Here is a 22,098-nt window from a genome sequence, read left to right as displayed (position 1 = left end):
AAGACTGGAAGTCCAGAGGGAACTAGATACAGCATAACTTATTACCAATATCTAAGGACTTGGTCATTTCTACCCATATCTAAAACATAAAAAATTTATACCCAAATGGGCAGAAGACCTAAACAGACATTTCTCCAGAGAAGACATACAGATGGTCAATAGGCATATGAAAAGGTTCTCAGCATCACTAAATACTGGAGAAATGCAAAGTAAAGCTACAATGAGGTACCACCTCACTCCAGTCAGAATAGCCACCATTAAAAAAATCTACAAATAACAAATGCTGGAGAGGGTATGGAGAAAGGGGAACCCTCCTATACTGTTGGTGGGAATGTAAATTGTTACAGCCACTATGGAAAACAGTATGCAGATTCCTCAAAAAACTAAAAATAGAGTTGCCATATGATCCAGCAATCCCACTCCTGGGCATATATCGAGACAAAACTATAATTCGAAAAGATACATGCACCCCTATGTTCATAGCAGCACTATTCACAATAGTCAGGACACAGAAACAACCTAAACATCCACTGACAGATGAATAAATAAACAAGATGTGGTATATCTATACAATGGAATATTACTCGGCCATAAAAAAGAATGAAATAATACCATTTGCAGCAACATGGATTGACCTAGAGATTATCATACTAAGTAAAGTAAGTCAGAAAGAGAAAGACAAATTCCATATGATATCACTTACATGGGAATCTAAAATGTGACACAAATGAACTTATCCATGAAACAGAAAGAGACTCACAGACATAGAAAACAGACCTGTGGTTACCAAGGCAGAGGAGGGGAGGGGAGGGATGCACTGGGAGTTTGGGGTTAGCACATATAAACTGTTACATAGGATGGATAAACAACAAGGTCCTGCTGTAGAGCACACGGAACTATATTCAATATCCTGTGATAAACCATAATAAAAGAAGATGAAAAATATATATATATATGTATAACTGAATTACTTTGCTGTGCAGCAGAAATTAACACAACATTGTAAAGCAACTATACTTCCATAAAACAAAGTTAAAGAAAATTTATACAGGGACTTCCCTGGTGACGCAGTGGTTAAGAAGCGCCTGCCAATGCAGGGACACAGGTTTGATCTCTGGACTGGGAAGATCCCACATGAGGCGGAGCAACTAAGCCCGTGCACCACAGCTACTGAGCCTGTACTCTAGAGCCTGAGAGCCACAACTACTGAAGCCCAGGCGCTCTAGGGCCTGCATGCCACAGCTACTGAGCCCACTCACCACAACTACTGAAGCCCACAAGAGAAGCCACCGCACTGAGAAGCCCAAACACTGCAACAAAGAGTAGCCTCCACTCTCCACAACTAGAGAAAACCGTGTGCAGCAATGAAGACCCAACGCAGCCAAAAAAAAAAAGGTAAACAAAAAAAATTTACACCCGTGCCAGATACCGCCCAAAGGACAGCTAATACCAGATGATGATGAGATGTCAAGGACACTAAAGAAGAAAGAGGAGGAATGAATCAAACAGGAAGGATGGCTCTAAAAGGGGAATGACCTAAGATGATTTCTGAAGCCAGGCTACCTAGCTTTAGATTCTCACCGCCACATACTAGCTATGTGAGCTTGGTCAGATAACCTAATCTCTCTGCTACCTTTTCTTCATATGGAAAATATGGAAAATGAAAGAACCAACTTCACAGGGTTATTTGTGAGGATAAAATGAGTTGATGTAAGTAAGGCATTAACAACCTTGCATAGATAGCATTTTTTACTTATGAGTAATCATTGCTTCTACCGAGAGACCCTATTCCTGATAACAATAAGACAAGCTTTACCTACAGCTCACAAATTTTCTAAGTGAAATTTTGATTTTTTTTCCAGCTACTTGAACTTTCTTATACCAGAAGCCATAAAACTAATGTACCTATCAGATTAGAAGCTCAGATAGCATGGCCACACCACATCAAAGACAGTTTAACAGAATTATCAGTTCAGAATTATACATGGTAACAAATACATAAATAGTGCTTAATAAGTATCTACTAAACTAATCATAAGTAAATTTTGCAAATACTATAAGATTAATGTTCAGTCTAGATTTCTCCCATTAATTAGAGTCTTAGAAAGAATGGTTTATCAAGTTATTTAAGTTCAATATTAATTAATTTATCCTAGTTCTTAAGTTGGCAACAAGTGTACAAGTGTTTTGATTTTAATTTACCCGAGTCAGTCAAATTCACTTTATGAGCGCTATTCATTTTGACAGCAAAATTCACCTATCTGAAACACGTAAGGTACTTACTATTTAGTAGAAAAATGAAGTGTACTTTAAAATGTATCTAAAAAGTAGGTTTACAGTACATATCTTTAAAATTCTATACTATAAATTATCCTAATAAAAAAGTTAAGATAGTAAAATAATTCATTTTATATACAGAAATGTATACTCTAGAAATTGTATAACATATACTTCACTGTACTTTTCCAGATTTTGAACATGCAAATGCAAGATTAAACTAATTTTCCTTATATGGAGACACAATAACACCTAATCTACTGCATAGTGTTAAAATAATAGCTACGAGTCTATACCATATCAACCCTGTGTTTGTATAATACCAAGGAAGTGTGATCTGGCTGATCTTATTGCTCCACTTAAACAAAAAATGCTACCATCATTCTCAGGTCATGATTATTTTATACATTCTATTTTTCTTGTACTGATGCAACCTTTTCATTAGGAAATGCCTTGTTTTTCAAACTATAAATACTTAAATACTGACCATAAAGCTGCTAATGATATGTGGTTCACTCAGTACATTCTGGCCATAAAGCATTATAAGACACCATTACAGAACTCTGATGTAAAGGATGGAAAAGAAGAAAATTTTCAAGTATGTCATCAGTTATAAATCGAAAATTCTGCATGGAAAGTAGGGAAAACTGAAATTAATGTTTTCATTTAACTGATAACATTCCATATATTTTAAGGTTTTAAAAATATTTACAGATTATGACAGAAGGCTGTAATTTAGAAATAATAACTGAGAGATCTCATCTACGCTTCCTACCTTAACCAAACAGAAAATCAGGGTGAAAAAAATGAAACAAAAGTTTCCATATGTTGCACAACAGGCAGTGCATTATCCTGAACCCTGAGAGAGGGGAAAAAACAAGGTGAGCCCTTCAACTGAGGTTCAGTCTCCAGGGCAAGTGGGGCACCCCAAATAGAATCCAGAAGCCTGACCTTGCTGAGGAGACAATGATCAAAGTTCACAGAGGCCAAGGTTGCTAGAATTTGCAGAGCAGAATAATAAAGAGGAGGGAACCTCACAAAGTGAGAGAGAATGCATTCTGGAGAGGAGTACAATCAAACTGTGGGTTAAGCACTGTCATGCACATAAGATGAAACTACCTGTAGTCAGACCAAAAAACACTAGCAAGAAGTAGGCAGAACAGGTCTCGAAGATCACAAAAAGCTAGGAAAAGTTTATGTTCCCATCAGCCAGAGAGAAAATATCTCATAAATACATGTATCATTGAGCAGAATCCTGAGAAGGGCACTGCTTTAGTCGTGGGATTACATTACCTCTAGACTAAAGGTGTTTCTGTATCCCCTAACAAAGATTAAAAGTATGCTTTGAAAGAATCAAATGATTCCATATAATTTAACTGTGCATCACAAGAAAACCCAACACAATGTAAACAAAACTCAGGACACTATGAATCATAACCATGAGAAAAATCAATCTACAGAAAAAGACTTAAAATAACAGAAATGACAGAACTAGCAGAAGGACATTAAACTATTCTAGCTATGCTCCATACGTCCAACGGGGTAGACAAAAATACAAATACACTGAGGAGAGAATTGGAGGATACAAAAATGACCTAATTAAACATCCAGAAATGAAAAATGCAGTGGCTGATAAGATAACTATACTGAAGGGGATTAACAACAGCTAGACACTACAAAAGGAAAGATCGGTTAACCCGGGCATTTATCAAAGTGAAGCACAGAGAGAAAAGACTGGAAAAAAGTGAACACAGTATCAGTGATCTGTGGAACAATATCAATTATACTGTATGTCTACTTGAAATACCAGAAGGAAAGAAGCTAGAGAAGATACATTTTTGAAAAACTAACAGCTGAAATGTTTCTAAATTTTAAGAAAAATATAAGCCCACAAGAGTAAGAAGCTCAACAAACTCCAAGCAAAATAAACATGAAGAAAAATATATCAAGGCATACCACAGTAAAACTGAAAACCAGTGATAAAGAGAAAATCTTAAAACCAACAGAGGAGGGCTTCCCTGGTGGCGCAGTGGTAATGAATCTGCCTGCCAATGCAGGGGACATGGGTTTAAGCCCTGGTCTGGGAAGATCCCACATGCTGTGGAGCAACTAAGCCCGTGTACCACAACTACTGACCCTGCACTCTAGAGCCTGCAAGCCACAGCTACTGAGCCCAAGTGCTGCATCTACTGAAGCCCGTGTACCTAGAGCTCTTGCTCTGCAACAGGAGAAGCCACCAAAATAAGAAGTCCTTGCATTGCAATGAAGAGTAGTCCCCACTCTCCACAACTACAGAAAGCCTGTGTGCAGCAATGAAGACCCAAAGCAGCCAATAAAAAAATAAATTTTTAAAAAAAATTTAAAAAAAAAAGCAGGAAAAAAAAAAAAGATACTTTACATACAGAGAAAGAGAAATAAGAATGACAACAGACCTGTCATAAGAAGCCATGTAGCCCAGAAAACAATGAAATATTCTTTTAAATACTAAAAGAAAAAGACTAAAAATATAGAAATGTACATTTTACTCTGCAAAAATGTTTTCAAAGTGTAGAAAAAAAAAAGACTTTTTAAAACAAAAGCTGAGATAATTCATCACCAGCAAAACAAGGAACATTAAAGAAAGTCCTCTAGTCTTTAAGGAAAATGATACCAAATGTGAAATGTGGACTTATACAAAGGAATCAAAAGGAATAGGAATGGTAAACATGAAAGGACAAATAAATGACTCTGAGGGCCGGAAAGGGGAGCCCATTTTTAAATCTCTTTAAAAGACACATGGGCTTACGGTAATTTGGGAATAAAACCCTACTAGAACAGTCTCCCACATAAAACTAAAAAACCTGGACATATTACAAAAAGCACTAAAGGCCCTGGCAATGGAACAGAAGCGAACAGATTCTAGTAAGGAGAATATGCTCAAAGATGATAAGAAAGAGAGCCATACGAACTAAAACCCAAGTGCAAGGGCTCATACAAGCACTGATGGACAAACCAGTCTCTCTGGTTGATGGGCTCTACTAGTAGTCTCTGCCCACATCTCTACTAACTCCTGAACCATGCAAGCTCAGAACAGACTCAAGGCAGCTCAGCAAAAGACAAAATATATGAGACTGAAGGTGCTACATAAGCAACAGAATTAGCAATTCTTGAACCCTGTCAAAATAATTTTGCCTTCCAAAACAAAACCACCACCTATGGAGAAAATATAAAAGAATACAGAATCTACATCAGTTAATACTCATAATGTCAAAACATACAAACCAAATTACCCAATATATGAAAAACTAAAAAAATGGAACATAAGCACACAAGAAAAGGAAATCAACTAAACGCAAGTCTGAGAAAAACAGGGCACCGGAACAAGCAGACAAGGATTTTAGAGCTGCTGTTACACTTGTTCTTAATCAAGTAAAAGAAAACGTGCTCTCCGTTAATAAAGAATATAGGAAATCTCTGTAAAGAAACAGAAGGGATAAAAAAGGGACAAACTGAAATTCTAAAATGAAAAAATATAATTTCTAAAGTAGAAATGAATGTACTTAGGACAGAAAAACATGTAAGTGAACTTGAAAACAGATGAGCAAAAATTATCTAATGTAAAGAACACACACACACACACACAAAGATCTAAAAAAACTAAGTTTCATACATTGTCAGATAAAAATAAAACAACATAACATACATGTAATTTCAATACCAGAAAGAGAAAGGAGAGCAAATATTATCTGAAGAAACAACGGCCCCAAATTTCCTATTTTTGATCAAAGACAGAAATTTATAGAACTAAAATGCTCAACACACACCAAACCAAATGAACACCAGTAAGATCACACCAAGGTACAGCACAGTCAAACTACTGAAAGCCAAAGATAGCAAGTAAAACATGAAAGTATCAAGAGAAAAATTACAAATTACAGAGGAAGATCAATGATTCAATAACAGGGACTTTACATAAGAAATTATGGAGGGCAGAAGAGTCTTCAAAGCATCATTAAAGTGCTGAAACAAAAAGAAACTATTAACCCGTAAATCTATGACCAATGAAACAAATCTTTAGGTATGAAGGGAAAATGCAAACATTTTCAGATAAAAGTAAGAAAATTCCTCACTAGCAGACTTCCATTACAGAAAAAGCCAACAGAAGTTCTTAACGCAAAAGGATCGTGATAGTGACAGAAATTTGGATCCTTAGAACTCAAAGTGAACACCAGACATGATAAATATCTGAATAAATGATAAATACTTTTTTCTGTTTTTTTCTTTTATGTCACATAAGTATTGATATTTAAAGGAAAAATTGTACTGTCTTGTGATGCTTTTAACTTATACAAATCTGATAAATAACTAAAACATAAAATACAGGAGGGCTACCAATGTATACAGTTGCAAGATTTCTGTATTTTATGTGAAGAAGTGCAACATTAAATATCACTGGACTGTGAAAAGTTAAGAATGGATATAGCCAACACTAAAAAAAAAAAAAAATGCAAAGAAGTACAGGTTAAAAATAAAAACAGGAAAAATTTAAGTGTGATTTCCTCCATAAAAAGGAGGAAAAGAAGAAGAGCAGAAAAAAAAAAAGGAGACAAATTTTCAAAAAAGATATAATAGTACACTCAAATTCAACCACATCAATAAATACATCAAGTGTTAACGGAATAAACACTCCAATTAAAAAACAGAGATTGACAGAATGGGTGGGAAAAGCATGGAACTAGACACTGTCAATAAGAGACACACATAGATATAAAGACACAGGCTAGGAGCAAATGAATGAAACAAGGATATACCATACACAGAGATGAGAAGACTGTAATGAAAATATTAATAAGAAGAAATCAAATAGACTTTAAGACAAAAATTATTACCAGAGAAAAAGAAGGATTTAATTTAGGATAAAGGGGTAATTCATCAGGAACACCTGAAAAGAGCTATGCCTAATAAGAGTGCTTCAAAATATAAGCAAAAATTATTAAAGGGAAAAATAAACAATTCCAGGATCATGATTGGGAGATTTAAAACCCCTTTCTCAGCAATTGGTAGACATCTAGACAAGTCAGCAAAAACATTTTAAAAATCTAAACAACACATTTACTCACATAATATTTATAGAACATTAACATCCAATAGTGGAATACACATTCTCTTCCACTGCACGTAGTATGTATACCAAAATAAACTACATGATAAGCTATAAACAAAGTCTTCATAAAATTTTAAGAGAATGATATTTCCTGACTAAAAAGGAATTATATTACAAATCAACAAAAATATAAGACCATGACATAACCCTCCCCCAATATCTGGAAATTAAGCAACATACTTCTAAACACACCATAAACCGAAAAAGAAATCATGAAGTAAATAAAATATTTTTAGGGGGATGGATGGAGTGGGAGGTTGGGGTTAGGCGATGTAAGCTTTTATATATAATGGATAAACAATAAGGTCCTACTGTATAGCACAGAGAACTATATTCAATATCCTATGATAAACCGTAATGGAAAAGAATATTTTTTTAAATGTATATATATATATATAATATGTATGTATAACTGAATCACTTTGCTGTATAGTAGTAATTAACATAACATTGTAAATCAACTATACCTCATTTAAAAAAAGAATAAAAAAGAAATTACATGGAGATTGTAAAGTACTATTAAAAATGATAGAAATAAAAAAAGAAAATATTTTTAACTGAATGACAATGAAAACAAATCAAGTAAAAATTCAGGAGAGCAACTAAAGTAGTGCTTAGAGGAAAATACAGAGTATTAAAGCCTTATATTTACAGAAAGATCTGATCTGAATTCCCAACTCAAGATAATAGAAAACAATAACAAAAACCCAAATTAAGTAGAAGGACGAAATTAAAAAATAAATACAAAAGTCAATCATCATACCAAAAAGAAATCAATGACATAGGAAACAGAGAAAATTGATAAAACCAAAAGTTGTTTTTTTCTTAAGTCAATAAAGTTGATAAACTTCAAGAAAAAAGCGAGAAAGGACAAAAATTACCAATATCAGGAACGAAAGAGGAAACCACTACAGAAGCTACAGACATTTAAAGTACACTAAGGAACTATAATCAACAATCTTATGCCAATAAACTGACAACCTCAATGAAATGGATACATTTCTTAAAAAAAAAAATTACTAACACAGATCCAACAAGAAATAAAGAATCTAAATCGCCCTGTGTTAGAGATCCACCAAGACTACCTTCAGCCTTAATGACTGCCTAGAAGGATTCACAGGACTCGGAAAGTTGTTACATTCAAGGTTATGGTTCATTACAGTGGAAGGATATACAGTGAAATCAGCAAAAGGAAAAGGCACACGGGGTGAAGTCCACCGGCAACGAGGCACAAGCTTCCAGCAATCCACCCGCCAATGCAGTCACATAAGAATTGCTTACTTCCTTCAGCAACATGTGACAACATGTACAAAGTGGTGCCAACCAGGGAATCTTGCTTAAGACAGACTGCCCAGGGTTTTCATTAGGGATCAATCACGTAGGCACTCTACACCTGCATACATTGTCATCAGTAGGTAAGAGATCAGCAACTGAAGCTCCAGACCATGATAAGGAAAGCAGGTGTTCACCAGAAACACATTTTTAGTATAAATTATTTGGATAAACTGATACAGCATGGCTCAAAGCTTAGGCACACAAAACACTCTTATCTGACAGAACACTCAAAGAGCTCATTCACCAGAGCCAACAGGAAACAATCACGAAAACAGACCTGGAAATGTTCAGGGTTTGCACAACCCAAGCCTGCTGAGTTTAGTTTTCACACAGGCCTACACCAATAAACAATGTGAATTCATGATTTAAAACTTTCCCATAAAAGAAATTCTAAGCCCAGATGACGTCACAGTAACAACGAAATACTACCAGACAGGATGAAACAATACCAATTCTACACATTTTCCTCCAGAGAAAAAAGGGGAAACACTCTCCCACTCATTTTAAAAATTCAGTATTCACTGATTACCCTGAAATCAAAACCAAAGTCATCATAAGAAAAAGAAATTCCCTCAATAAGATATAAATGCAAAACTCCTAACAAAAGTTAGCACATCGATTCTAACAATACATTAAAAGATTAACACACCATGGCCATCAGGGATTTATCCCAAGAACAGAAAGGTTTAGTGACTGAAAATTAGTCCCATTCATTTATCACATGAAGAGAAAAGAGGAAAATCCTATGATAATTTCAATAGTTACAGAAAAAAGAGAACAAAATTCAACACACATTTGTAATAAAAACTCTCAGCAAATGAGGACTTACTCAATATGCTTACAGGCATCTGCAAAAAACCTATAGTTAATATCATATTCTGTGGTAAAAGGTTCAATGCTTTCTACAACAGGAACAAAGCATAGACAGTGACTATCATTGCTTTTATTCAACACTGTAACAGACTGTACTCAGTATAATATGACAAGAGAAAGACACAGAATAGAAAGAAGGAAAATTATGTTTGCATATGATATGATCATTTCTGTAGCAAAGTCTAAGAAATCAATAAAATAGATATCATAAAAAGTGAATTTGGTAAGGACACAAGATCAATACACAAAAATCAATTCTATAAGCTAGCAATGACCACTTGGGAAATGAAATTTAAAAAACAACTCCATTTAAAATAGCATTCAAGGATTTCCCTGGTGGCTCAGTGGTTAAGAATCCATCTGCCAATACAGGGGACACAGGTTTGATCCCTGGTCCAGGAAGATTCCACATGCCACAAAGCAACTAAGCCCGTGTGCCACAACTACTGAGCCTACGTGCCACAACTACTGAAGCCCACTCACCTAGAGCCTGTGCTCCGCAACAAGAGAAGCCATCGCAATGAGTAGCCTGCACACTGCAACAAAGAGCAGCCCCTGCTCGCCACAACTAGAGAAAGCCTGCATACAGCAACAAAGACCTAATGCAGCCAATAAATTAATTTTAAAAAAAAGAAAATGAAAAAAATAGCATTCAAAATTATTCAAAACTAAATTTATGCAAAGAATGGTCAAAACCTGTACACTAAAAACTATAAAACACTACAAACGGAAATTACAAAAGACCATAAGGATTGGAAGACTTTAATATAGTGAAGGTGGCAAGCCTCTCAAATTGATCTACAAACTCACTGCAAACAAAATCAAACTTAACAGGCTTTTGAAGAAATTGGCATGCTGAGTTTAACACTTTTATAGAAAGACAAAGGACACAGATTAGTCAAAACAAGGCTGGAAACAGAACAAGACTGCTGACTGCTGTCTGAGAACTTGAACTTCAGAGGTATTGCCACCATTCCCTAACTGATAAGGGTGGTTTACACACAAAAATTATGGTTTATGCTGAACATGTGCTTACCTTCTGAGAGTCTGGAATTCTGGAATGTGCTAGGCAGCTAATGGCTACATGAACAGCCCTCAATAAAGACTTGGACACTGAGTCTCTTTCCTAATAGACAACACTGCACACGTTTTGTCAGAGGTGAAGCTGGAGGAATCGAATGTCACAGGGAAAATCACTGGGAAGGCTTCTTGGAAGCTTGCATCTGGACTTCACCTCATGCACCTCTTTTGGTACCTAATTTTTGTTGCACATCTTTCAATGTAATAAGTCATAGCTATGAATCTGACTATAACCTGCGATCCTAAGGATCAGCCCAGGGAATGACGGAACCTGTAGTAGTCTTGGGAATCCCCCCTGACACGGATCACAAAGCAAAATTTAATAGCTGAAACTATTTAAATTTTTAGAACGAACTGGGAGAAATCTTCACAACATTAGATTAGGCAAAGATTTATTAAGCAGGTCACAAAAAAGCTTCAGGTACAAATGAAAAACACTGATAAAATGGACTTTATCAAATCAAATCAAATGTCACTGAAAGACATTAAGAAATCAAAAGGCAAGCTACAGACCAGGAAAAAATAAATAACAGTAAATAACCATCAATGTGGCAAAAGGCTTGTATCAGAATATATGAATTTCTGTACTTTAATAATCAGAAAAAGAATTAAAAATAGGTTAAAGATTTGAACAGATATTTCAGAGAAGAAGCCTTATGACTGATCAAAAACATCATGAAAAGATGCTCAACATCACTAAATATCAGGAAAATGCAATTAAAGGCAAAATGAAACACCATTACACATCCACCAAAATGGCTAAAGTTCGATTCTAACAAGATCAAGTGTTGAAAGGGATGTGAACTGACTGGAACTCCACATGTGGTGGGAATACAAATGGCACAACCACTTTGGAAAACTACATGGTACTATTTTCTAAAAGTTATTAAACATAATTCTTCCCAGACAATGCAACATTATCTATGCCTAGGTATTTAGCCAAGAAAAATTAAAATATATGCCCACAAATAGCATTTTATTCAATCCAAGTGTATTTTAACTGGTAAATTAAAAAATTGTGAAATATCCATATTATAGCAAAAAGGAACAAAGCATGAATACATGAAATATCACAAATGAATCTCAGTTGCCTAAGTAAAAGAAGTCAAACACAACAGCTTCTATACTGTATGATTTGATTTATAAAAAATTCTAGAAATGACAAAACTACACTGACAGAAAGCAGATCAGTAGTTGCATGGAGACACCATACACAAAAATTAACCCAAAACAGATCACAGTCCTAAATATAAAAGCTAAAATTATAAAACCCTTAGACAAAAAGACACGTCTAAATCTTTGTGACCTTGAAATAAGCATTGGTTTCTTAGATATGACACCTAAAGCATAAGCAAAAAAAGAAAAAACATCCACAGTTGCCATCAAAATTAAGAACTTCTATGCTTCGAAGGGCATTATCAGGAAAATAAAAAGACAACCCACAAAATAGGAGAAAAACAGTTGCAAATCATACATCAGGTAAGGGTCTAGTATTCAAAATACATAACAAAACTCTCAAAAATACACAATAAAAAGACCAACAACCCAATTATAAAATAGGAAAAGGATCTGAACAGATATTTTTCCAAAGAAGATACACAACTGGCCAATAGATTCTCAACAATTTTCTATTAAGGAAATGTAAATCAAAATTTCAATGAGATACCACTTCATACCCACTACAATATACAATCTAGAAGACAGACAATAATATTTCTTTCAAAAAAAGGAAAATAACTGTTGGTGAGAATGTGGAGAAATCAGAACTCGCGTACATTGCTAATGGAAACATAAAATGGTTGCAACTGCTGTGGAAAACAGTTTTGAAGTTCCTCTAAATGTTAAACACAAAGTTATTTTTTTGATCTAGCAATATCAGTCCAAGGTATATATCCAAAAGAAATGAACACATACATGCACACAAAAATCTGTACAGAATGTTTACAGAAGAATTATTCACAACAGCCAAAAAGTCGAAACAACCCAAATGTCCATCAACTGATGAATAAACAAAATGCACTATATCTATACAATGGAATATTATTCAGCAAAAAGAAGCAACAAAGTAATAATACATACTATGACTTGGATGAACCTTGAAAACATTATGCTAAGTGACAGAAGTCAGATACAAAATCCACATATTGTATAACTCAATTTGTATGAAATGCCCAGAGCAGGCAAATCCATAGAGACTGAAAGTAGATTAATGGTTGCCCAGGGCCAGGGGGGTTGTGGAGTAACTGCTAGTAAACATGAGGGTCCTTGATGAAGTGATAAAAATGTTGTGGAATTAGATGGTGGTGATGATTGCACAATTCTGTGAATACACTAAAGATCACTGAATTGTACACTTTAAGAAGTTTATAACATGTTAATTATGTTTTGATAATCTTTTAAAAAGATGATTAATTCTTTCAAAATAATAACCATGTATTTAGGGTGCTTTAGCATATTTAGAAGTAAAATGAATAAAACGGGAATAGAGAGGAGGGAGCAAGTAGAAATTTACTGATGTAAGGTTTTCAAAGAATATATGAAAGAGTATAATTATTTGAAACTAGACTGTGATAACTTAAAAATGTTTATGTAAATCCTAGTGGTAGACAGTAGGTTAAATATATACACTGTAGCACCTAGAGCAAGCACCTACTGAATAAACAAAGAGATAACAGCTTCAAGAGTAATATGAGGACTTTCCTGGTGGTGCAGTGGTTAAGAATCTGCCTGCCAATGCAGAGGACTCAGGTTCGATCCCTGCTCCGGGAAGATACCACATGCTGCAGAGCAACTAAGCTTGTACACCACAACTACTGAGCCTGCGCTCCAGAGCTCATGAGCCACAACTATTGAGCCTGTGTGCCACAACTACTGAAGCCTGTGTGCCTAGAGCCCATGCCCTGCAACAAAAGAAGCCCCCACTCACCTCAACTACAGAAAGCTCACATGCAGCAATGAAGACCCAAGGCAGCCAATAAATAAATAAATTTATAAAAAAAGAGTAATATTAATAATAATAGATTAGAAGTGAAAAAACTTCCCTATATCCTTAATTTCTAATTCTTACACTCCATTTACCCCCACCTAAAATATCCTGCCCTGATGTCACCAGGTCCTTGAAAATATTCATCAATGGAGACTGCTGTTTCTCCCAAACTACCAGACTGAAAAAGAGGACTAGGCATATTTCCTGTTGCTCACAGTTGCTAGCATGAAGCATGTGTGCTGGCATTTTCATTCTCATACAGGTATCACTACTTCCTACTGAGTAAACACACCCTCCTCAAAAGCATTCCCAACATATCCACTCCTAACATTAATTACCTTGGCCTCAAAGTTCTGTGAATTCCAGTGTTTCAAATTCCATGTACAAGCCTATAACAGGGACCAGTAATTGAAGGCTCCCACTACATCCTGCCATCCTACTCACCTCCTGCTATACTGAAGCAGAGTCTATCAGAATTAAGGTGCTCCAGGAAGAGCACTAGATTTGGCATCATTACACCTGGGTTCAATTCCTGCCCTGATATGCAGGAATTTAGGTCTGTTTCACTGGACATAAAGTATCTTAAAATCCCCTAAAGCAGAATTTCAACTAAAGTGGCTTTTACGAATACTCAACAAGTTACCATCCTTCACCCAGGTGAATTAATCTCAATTTTACTACCAAAATTCCAAAGCTAAGATTATGTTTACTTTGTATTCTATTTCACCTATTTAAGATTATGGACATTTTAATTGTATCAAAAATCTACTGACACAAGTATCTTATAATATATTGTGTTTCAAAGTAATTGAAAAGTATGATTCTTTCACAACAAAATGATCATGAAAATTATGAATCAAAACAGTACCTCAATATTTTTACTGGCCACATTCTTCACAACAGCAGGAAAGAGTTCAGATGCATTTTTCCCTTTTGCAATCATCTGGAGAGTAAAAGTAGAATGTTAGGGCTAAAACTTTTTTAAAATTCATCATTTGAAAACAAAACAAATTCTACATACACTAAATATTTATAAGATAATAGAAACAAGCTATAGAATTAACAAACAACTCTTTTTGAGTCATCTTACTTATCCCAACTATCTGCAGCAAAGACCAATCTCTTGTGAATCAATATAAATACACAAATACATAGACATATTAAGGAAGAAATACACAGTAGTTTAAGACATATAATATTTACAATAGTTTTCTCTGGCTAATGGTGCTGTAAACACTTTTTAAGTATTTGTACTATTCTTTATTTTTCAAGTGCTTACATTAAAGATGTAATGCTTTTGCAATGGGGGTTGGGGTGGAGAATAAATGTTATTTTAAACAAACTGCAGTAATTCTTTCTCCTTTGGCTTTCTTTTTATAGATTCCCCTACTTCTCCAACCATTTCTTTCAAAGTTCCCTTCACCAGGTCCTCTTCCTTTCCCCACTAAAGTTCTGTGCACCACCATCTTTTCAGGCTACACTATTCTACAATCTCTCAAACTCCTAAAATTTCATTCACCCTAATGTATTAAGTCCTATCTCTATGGGGATCAACTCCCCAAACTCTAGCCCTAACTCTAATCCCTAGTTCTAATTCTCTAACTGAACATTATTAGATGTCTTTCTCAGCCAAAACTTGCTATATCTAAAGTCAAACTCATTTTTCATGATAAAATGGTACTCGTGCTAGAATTTCCTATTTCCACCAATTTTCCCAGATACCAGAAACCATGGAATTATCTTGGTCTCTCCTCACATCTACACAGTTACCAGGTCCTGTTGTGAATTCTCAGCACACTCCTACTACTATCCTAGTATAGGTCAATATCACCTACAGAGGACTTTTCCAACAGTCTCCTCCTCCTGTCCATAATGTACATCACTGACACTTTAATATGCTCAAACTACCACTGTGCACATCAGCCTGCCTCAAAGATTTCAAAAGCCTCTGATTGCCTAAGAGTTCAAACTATTTCATTTAATATTTAAATGGCTTAATTACACTAACATCCCTTTAAAGCTCATCAACCATTACTGTTCTACACCAATGCGATTATTAAAGTAAACTGATCTACTCACTTCTTGCACATTCTCTGGCTTCTCTATGCTTGTGCTCATATCATGCCTCCAACCCAGTTCTTTTTATGTTTCTAAGTTCTACCCTTCTATCTAGAATATCATCAAATTCTAATCACTCTCCCTTGCTAGAGCCATCTCCTAACACCTAGCCCACTATGGAGTCCAATCCTAATTTCCTCTAGAATTTTTTAACCTACACTTTTCCTTTAGAATTTCCTATGTGCTATCTTTTATTTCTATTTATTTCAGTTTTATGTCTACCCGTATTTCCATTTCCTTCACCCTCATTCCCAGAATATATCTTTATGTCTTTAATAGTACAGACTTCAGTAGCCACAAAATAAAGTTTTTACATGATAATTTTTTGGAAAAGGATCTTTATGAATTATACACCATATCTAAGAAACTACCTTAAAAAGATAGAAGGCATTAGTTTTGTAAATTTACAAAAATGTTTTATAAATACTATGTGACATTTTAAACAATAATCCCAGTTAATTTCTCAGAAGACCTTTCTACATGACAGCTTTAGAATACTCTTACAAGACAGTCTTTTCATTTTCTATTTCTTTACCTGTGAAATTATTTGAGTATTTTGTGAAACCTTCTGAGTATTACAGAAGGTTTCACAAAATAGTGCAACTAAAGCATCTTTATATGATTTTTCCAATTTTCTCATCTGTAAAATGAGGAAAGAGATATTATTCCTTCAGTCATTCAATGATTACCTAAAGTCAGAGATCTTGTCCTATAATATCCTATTCCAAGATTTCCCCAACTTTATCCCTTTATTCTACTGAATGCTATTCAAAAAGATGTTAATACTCGAGGGAGGAAAAAAAATCCTATGGTCAAATTCATTCAACAGATATTTGCCAAAAGGATACTACATGCCAGGGACTATTCTAAGCCTTGGGAATACAACCATGAACAAACCAGTCTTTACCCATCCGAGCTTACCTTCTAATGGGGGTGAGGGACAATAAACAAATACAGTATGTAAGGTGGTAACAAGGGTACTATGGAGAAAGATAAAGAACTGCAGGATAAATGGGAAGTGCTAGGGTAAGGGTGGGAGTTGCTCTTTTATAAACATAAAAGTTAGTGTTTGCACAGTACATATTTTTCCATCCTCATATAATCTATGTCTTTATATTAAAAGTGGGTTTTTCCTGGGGAACGTATAATTGCATCTTGATATTTTCATCAAATATGACAGTCTCTTGCAGTTGGTATCTTTAGATCACTTACATTTAATATAATTATTGATGTAGTTGGATTCAGGTTGACCATTTTAATTATTACTTTTCTGTTTATTTCCTGTGTCCTTTTGTTCTGATTGCCATTACCCTCATTATTTGGAAAATTTTTTAGTATTTAATAATTTAACTTTTTTTATTTTAATTTTTATATTGACTATTTGGCTATATCTTTTTGTATAATTTTTATTGGTTCTTCTTCTAGAGATTATCATATAATTACAAAGATGCACAAACACAGTTGATAGATACATAGATAAGTCAAGATATATCAAACCTTCCACAGTCTACTTAAGAGTTAATATTTTACAAGGTCAAATAAAGTGTAGAAATCTTCCAACCATATAGGCCCTTTTAATATGACCTCTCCACTACTCTTTATGTTATAGCCATCATATATTTTATGTCTACATCCACTGAAAACCTCTCAGACAATGGGATATTTAAGAGGATAAAATTAGTCCTTTATGCTTACCAGATATTTACCATTTCTATTGGTCTCCCTCACCATCCATCACATATTTCCCTTCAGTCTGAAGAATTTCCATTAGCCTTTCATTCTAGCTGATCAGCTACTTTTTTTGCTGCCTAAGGATGTCTCTATTTCATCTTCATTCTTTCACTGGATAGAAAATTCTAGGTTAACAATTATTTTCTTTTATTACTTTAAAAATGTTCCGCTGGCTTCTGGCTGCCATGGTTTTTGATGACAAATATGGAGTTGTTCAAATTACGGTTCCCTTGTGTGCAATGTATTTTTTTTTCCAAGTACTTTCTAAATTTTTTCTTTATTTATGGTTTTTCAGTTATAAACTGCTATACGTTTATGGATAGTTTTCATTCAGTTTATCCTGATTGGGGTTCACTGAGTTTCTTTCATCTATAAATTTAAGTCATTCATCAGTTTGGGAAGCTTTCAGTCTTCAAGTATTTTTTTCTGCTCTAAAAAATATGTCAGATGGACATATGTTAGATGTTTTGGCATCATCCAACAAGACCCTGAGGCTTTGTTCATCTCTTTTCTTTTTAATCTCTATTCTACAAATTGACTAATATCTAGTGATCTGTCTTCAACTTCTGACTCTTTCTTCTGTTATATCGATTCTGCTATTGAGTCAACCCAAGATATTCTTTATTTCATATATGATATTAAGACTTCCCTGGCAGTGCAGTGGTTAAGACTCTATGCTTCCACTGCAGGGGGCACAGGTTCGATTCCTGGTCAGGAAACTAACATCTCACATGCCACAAGGTATGGCCAAAAAAAAAAATCTAGATATGATACTACACACATGACAGAAATTTCAACAAATTTCTACATGATGTGGTTCACTTGAGGTATTTTGGAAAGCAACTATTTACCCATTCGTTGCTATCCAGGGAAAAAGCAGATATAGGATATCCCTTTCCCTAGCATAACTTACCATCCAATCACAAGTGGCCCTAACACTACTCACTACTGAAGTATAAAACAAGAGAAATGTCTATTTATGTCTTTGCCCATTCTTAATTGGGTTGTTTTTCAGTTATTGGGTCAAGTGCGTCACATATTCTGGACAGTCTGTATCAGATATACGATTAAGAATATTTTCTCCCAGTCTGTGGGCTGCCTCCTCACATGGTTAATGGTGTCGTTTGATGCACAAAGTTTAAATTTTTGATATAGTCTAAATTATCTGTTTTTTCTTTTCTTGCTCGCCTTTTGATGAATCCACTGTCATGAAGTTTTTGCCCTATGTATTCTTCTATGACTTTTATGGTTTTAGCTCTTACATTTAAGTCTTTGATTCATTTTTTGACTTATTCTATATATGATATGAGGTAGGGGTCTAAATTCTTTCTCTTGCATGTGGGTATCCAGTTTCCAAACACCATTGGGGAAATTCTACTCCCAATGAATGGTCTTGAACCCGTGCTGAAAATCATTTGGCAACATACGTGAGGGTTTTCTTTTAAGGCTCTCTATTGTGTATATACATGTGTCTATCTTTATGCTGGTACCACACATTTTGATTACTGTAGCTTTGTAGTAAATTTTGAAATCAGGAAGTCTAAGACTTCTAACTTTGTTCTTCTTTTTCAAGATTGTTTTGGCCAGAGTCCAGTAAGATTCCATGTGAATATACAGATTTTTCTACTTTTGCAAAAACCATCCCTGGGATTTTGATAGGAACTGCACTGAATATTTGGGAATATTGACATCTTAATGATATTAAGTTTTCCAATCAATGGACATGGGATATCTTTCCATTTATTTGTGTCTTAATTTTTTTCAGCAACATTTTACAGTTTTCAAGGTACAAATCTTTTGCTTCCTTGGGTAAGTCTATTGCTAAGTATCTCATTCTTTTTGATGCTACCATAAATGAGACTGTTTTCATAATTTCCTTTTAGGATTAATGATTATTACTGTATAGAAACACAACTAATTTTTGTGTTAATTTTGTATCCTACAACTTTCTTGAATTTGTTTATTAGTTCTAAACATTTTTTTTTTTGGTGGAGTCTTTAGGGTTTCCTAAATATAAAAGCATGCTGTTTGTAAACAAAGATAATTTTACTTCTTCCTTTCCAATTTGGATGCGTTTTATTTCTTTTTCTTGCCTAATTGCTTTGGCTAAAACTTCCAATACTACGTTGAATAGAAGTGGTGAAAGTGGGCATCCTTGTTTTTTTCCTGATCTTAGAGAAAAAGCTTTCAATCTTTCACCACTGAGTATGTCGTCAGCTCTGAACTTTTCATATATTGCCTTTAAACTGTTGAGGTTGTTTCCTTTTATTGCTAGTTTGTTGAGTGTTTTACCAAGAAAGGGTATTGAATTCTGTCAAATGTTTTTTCTGTATCAAATAAAATAATCTTTTTTTCCCTTTCATTCTGCTAATGTGGTATTAATGATTAATGATTTCCGTGAATAATAATCTGGATCTAAAAATTCAAATCTAGGGAGTTTCCTGGCAGTCCTGTGGCTAAAACTCCACACTTCCAATGCAGGGGGCAGGGGTTTGACTCCTGGTCAGGAAACTAAGATCCCACATGCTGTGAGGCATAGACAAAAAAAAAAATTCAGATCTCAGCAAGAGAAAGAAGAGAAATTGCACTTAATCTCTCAACAATTTTAACTAGCTTCATTTTTTTTCAGATATAAAGATGGGGAGAAAACTCAGAATTTTTAATTTATATATAATTACTAGTTAATTTACAAACCAGCAGTTAATTTTCAGACCCAACTGAAACTCTTAAGAATCAGTCCCAAAATATAAATAGAGAAACAGAAAATGAACTGACCCTTGATTACTATCCCAGAAAGTACTCTGAAGCAAAACTGATATAAAACCCATTAAGGTTCTACAGGCATTATATAACCAGTAAAAATTCAGGCCTGCTAACCAGGAACTGGTCCTGATGTATATCAGCATGGAAGAAAAATCTTGACCCTTTAAACAACTTCCAACCTAAGAACAAAAAAAGATGCCAACATCAGCCACAAGTTGAATCCTTTAAAGTACACACAGAACTGAAGCATTTTTGTTGAAGGGAGAAAGAGAAAAGGGATGGGCGATACGTCTAGAAAGATTTAGACCAAAATGTTTATTACAATCATTAACTCAAGATAGTAAGAATTAAGCATGTTTTTATTTTCTTTTTCTTATATGGACTTTCTCAAACTGTTTCTATAAGAATAATGTACCATTTGAATTTGGCTTAATTTTTTTTTTTTTTTTTTTTTTTTTACAAATATTCAACAAAAATATCTGGTCTGGAACTTTGAAATTACCTTTAATTTTCTTAGGGTCACTAATACCCAACCAAATACCATGTAACGTGTGGCTATGAAATAATATATATCAATAACTCTAATTAGGAATTTTAAGAATTTTATCTATCAAAGAAAGCTTCAGATTTGCTCATTATCCCAAAACTACAAAGACAAGCAAACTAATCTGAGAAAGACCTTTAACATCCAACAGTTATTAAAAGAAAATACATCAAAGATTTCAATATACCAAAATATTCCATTCCTTCAAGGACTCTGAATAATCAACTCATCAGTATTTTAGCTAAAAAACTTATTACAAGTTCACTATATGAAGCAATACATTTAAAATTTTTAGTTCACATTTCATCAAGCCAAGATAAAATATGAACATGTGCTTTAAACATTAGACACATATTTTTCAGAAATATCAAGAAAAATAACATATGTATGTTTCAACTTGAGTCCTGCTGCGTAATAAGTGGCCACAAGATTTTGAAGTAGGTAGCTTTTCTTTCCTAAGCATGCTCTGGCATACATGAGAATTTATTCACCATATGAAGCATGGGAAACATTTCCCCATGATTCTAAATAAGCCTCAGATATTACCAAAGAAAGATAATAAAATGAACTGAGACTATCATTATGGTTTCTCGCTGGTAGATATTGCTGACAAGATTCTCTGCTGAATCATAGGACTACCGACTGTGAAAGATAGTCAGATGTGCACTGCCAGCATTTTGATATATATTAGAAAGTAATATGGTAAAACAAATACATAACACTTAAAATTTTGGCAGATTAAGATTTAGAAATGTTTAAAGGTTTTTAACTATGAAGCTAAGGTCTTACAACTACTCTGTAATCATATGAGGTAATAAAACCCCATAGTCAGGGCTTCATGAAACCCCAAAAATGTAGATAAATGTAAATATTGAAAATTACATTTAAAAAATCCAAGAAACTTTGAAGCCAATATAATACTCTGCTAACTGACCTCTAGCAAACTACTTCCACCTAACAGATATTTTGAAATGATGCATACCTGTGCATACATGAACATAGCATTTCTTAAATGATTTTTAAAGCCTACACACAGAAATATGGTGCTAACGAGAAATCAAACTAAAAACTGGACAAAAGTAAAGGTGAACAAATGATTGTTACTTCACTGGAAAAAATTTCAAGAAAAATAACTATTTGTTATTTAATAAAAGGAGAAATTAGCAAACAATAACTGCTAGTTTAAAAGTGAAATACAGGGGAGGAAATATCTTTCATAACCATTGTGCTATGGGTTTGATTTTCTAT

At 34.3% G+C, this 22,098-nt stretch overlaps 1 protein-coding gene across 1 annotated transcript in view; it reads right to left on the bottom strand.

The window, feature by feature from the left end:
* The window catches only part of AP3B1 (adaptor related protein complex 3 subunit beta 1), a 246,442-nt gene that overhangs the window by 185,917 nt on the left and 38,427 nt on the right, over window positions 1–22,098 (bottom strand). Inside the window, exon 3 of the mRNA XM_057740597.1 lies at window positions 14,563–14,637. Coding sequence (XP_057596580.1) covers window positions 14,563–14,637 — 75 coding nt within the window. The remainder of the gene's footprint in view (window positions 1–14,562; window positions 14,638–22,098) is intronic.

The sequence above is a fragment of the Hippopotamus amphibius genome, chromosome 1 (genome assembly GCF_030028045.1).
Source record: "Hippopotamus amphibius kiboko isolate mHipAmp2 chromosome 1, mHipAmp2.hap2, whole genome shotgun sequence".
NCBI lineage: Eukaryota > Metazoa > Chordata > Mammalia > Artiodactyla > Hippopotamidae > Hippopotamus > Hippopotamus amphibius.
The sequence above is the reverse complement of the archived record's forward strand: the minus strand, read 5'-3'. Positions and strand labels throughout refer to the sequence as shown.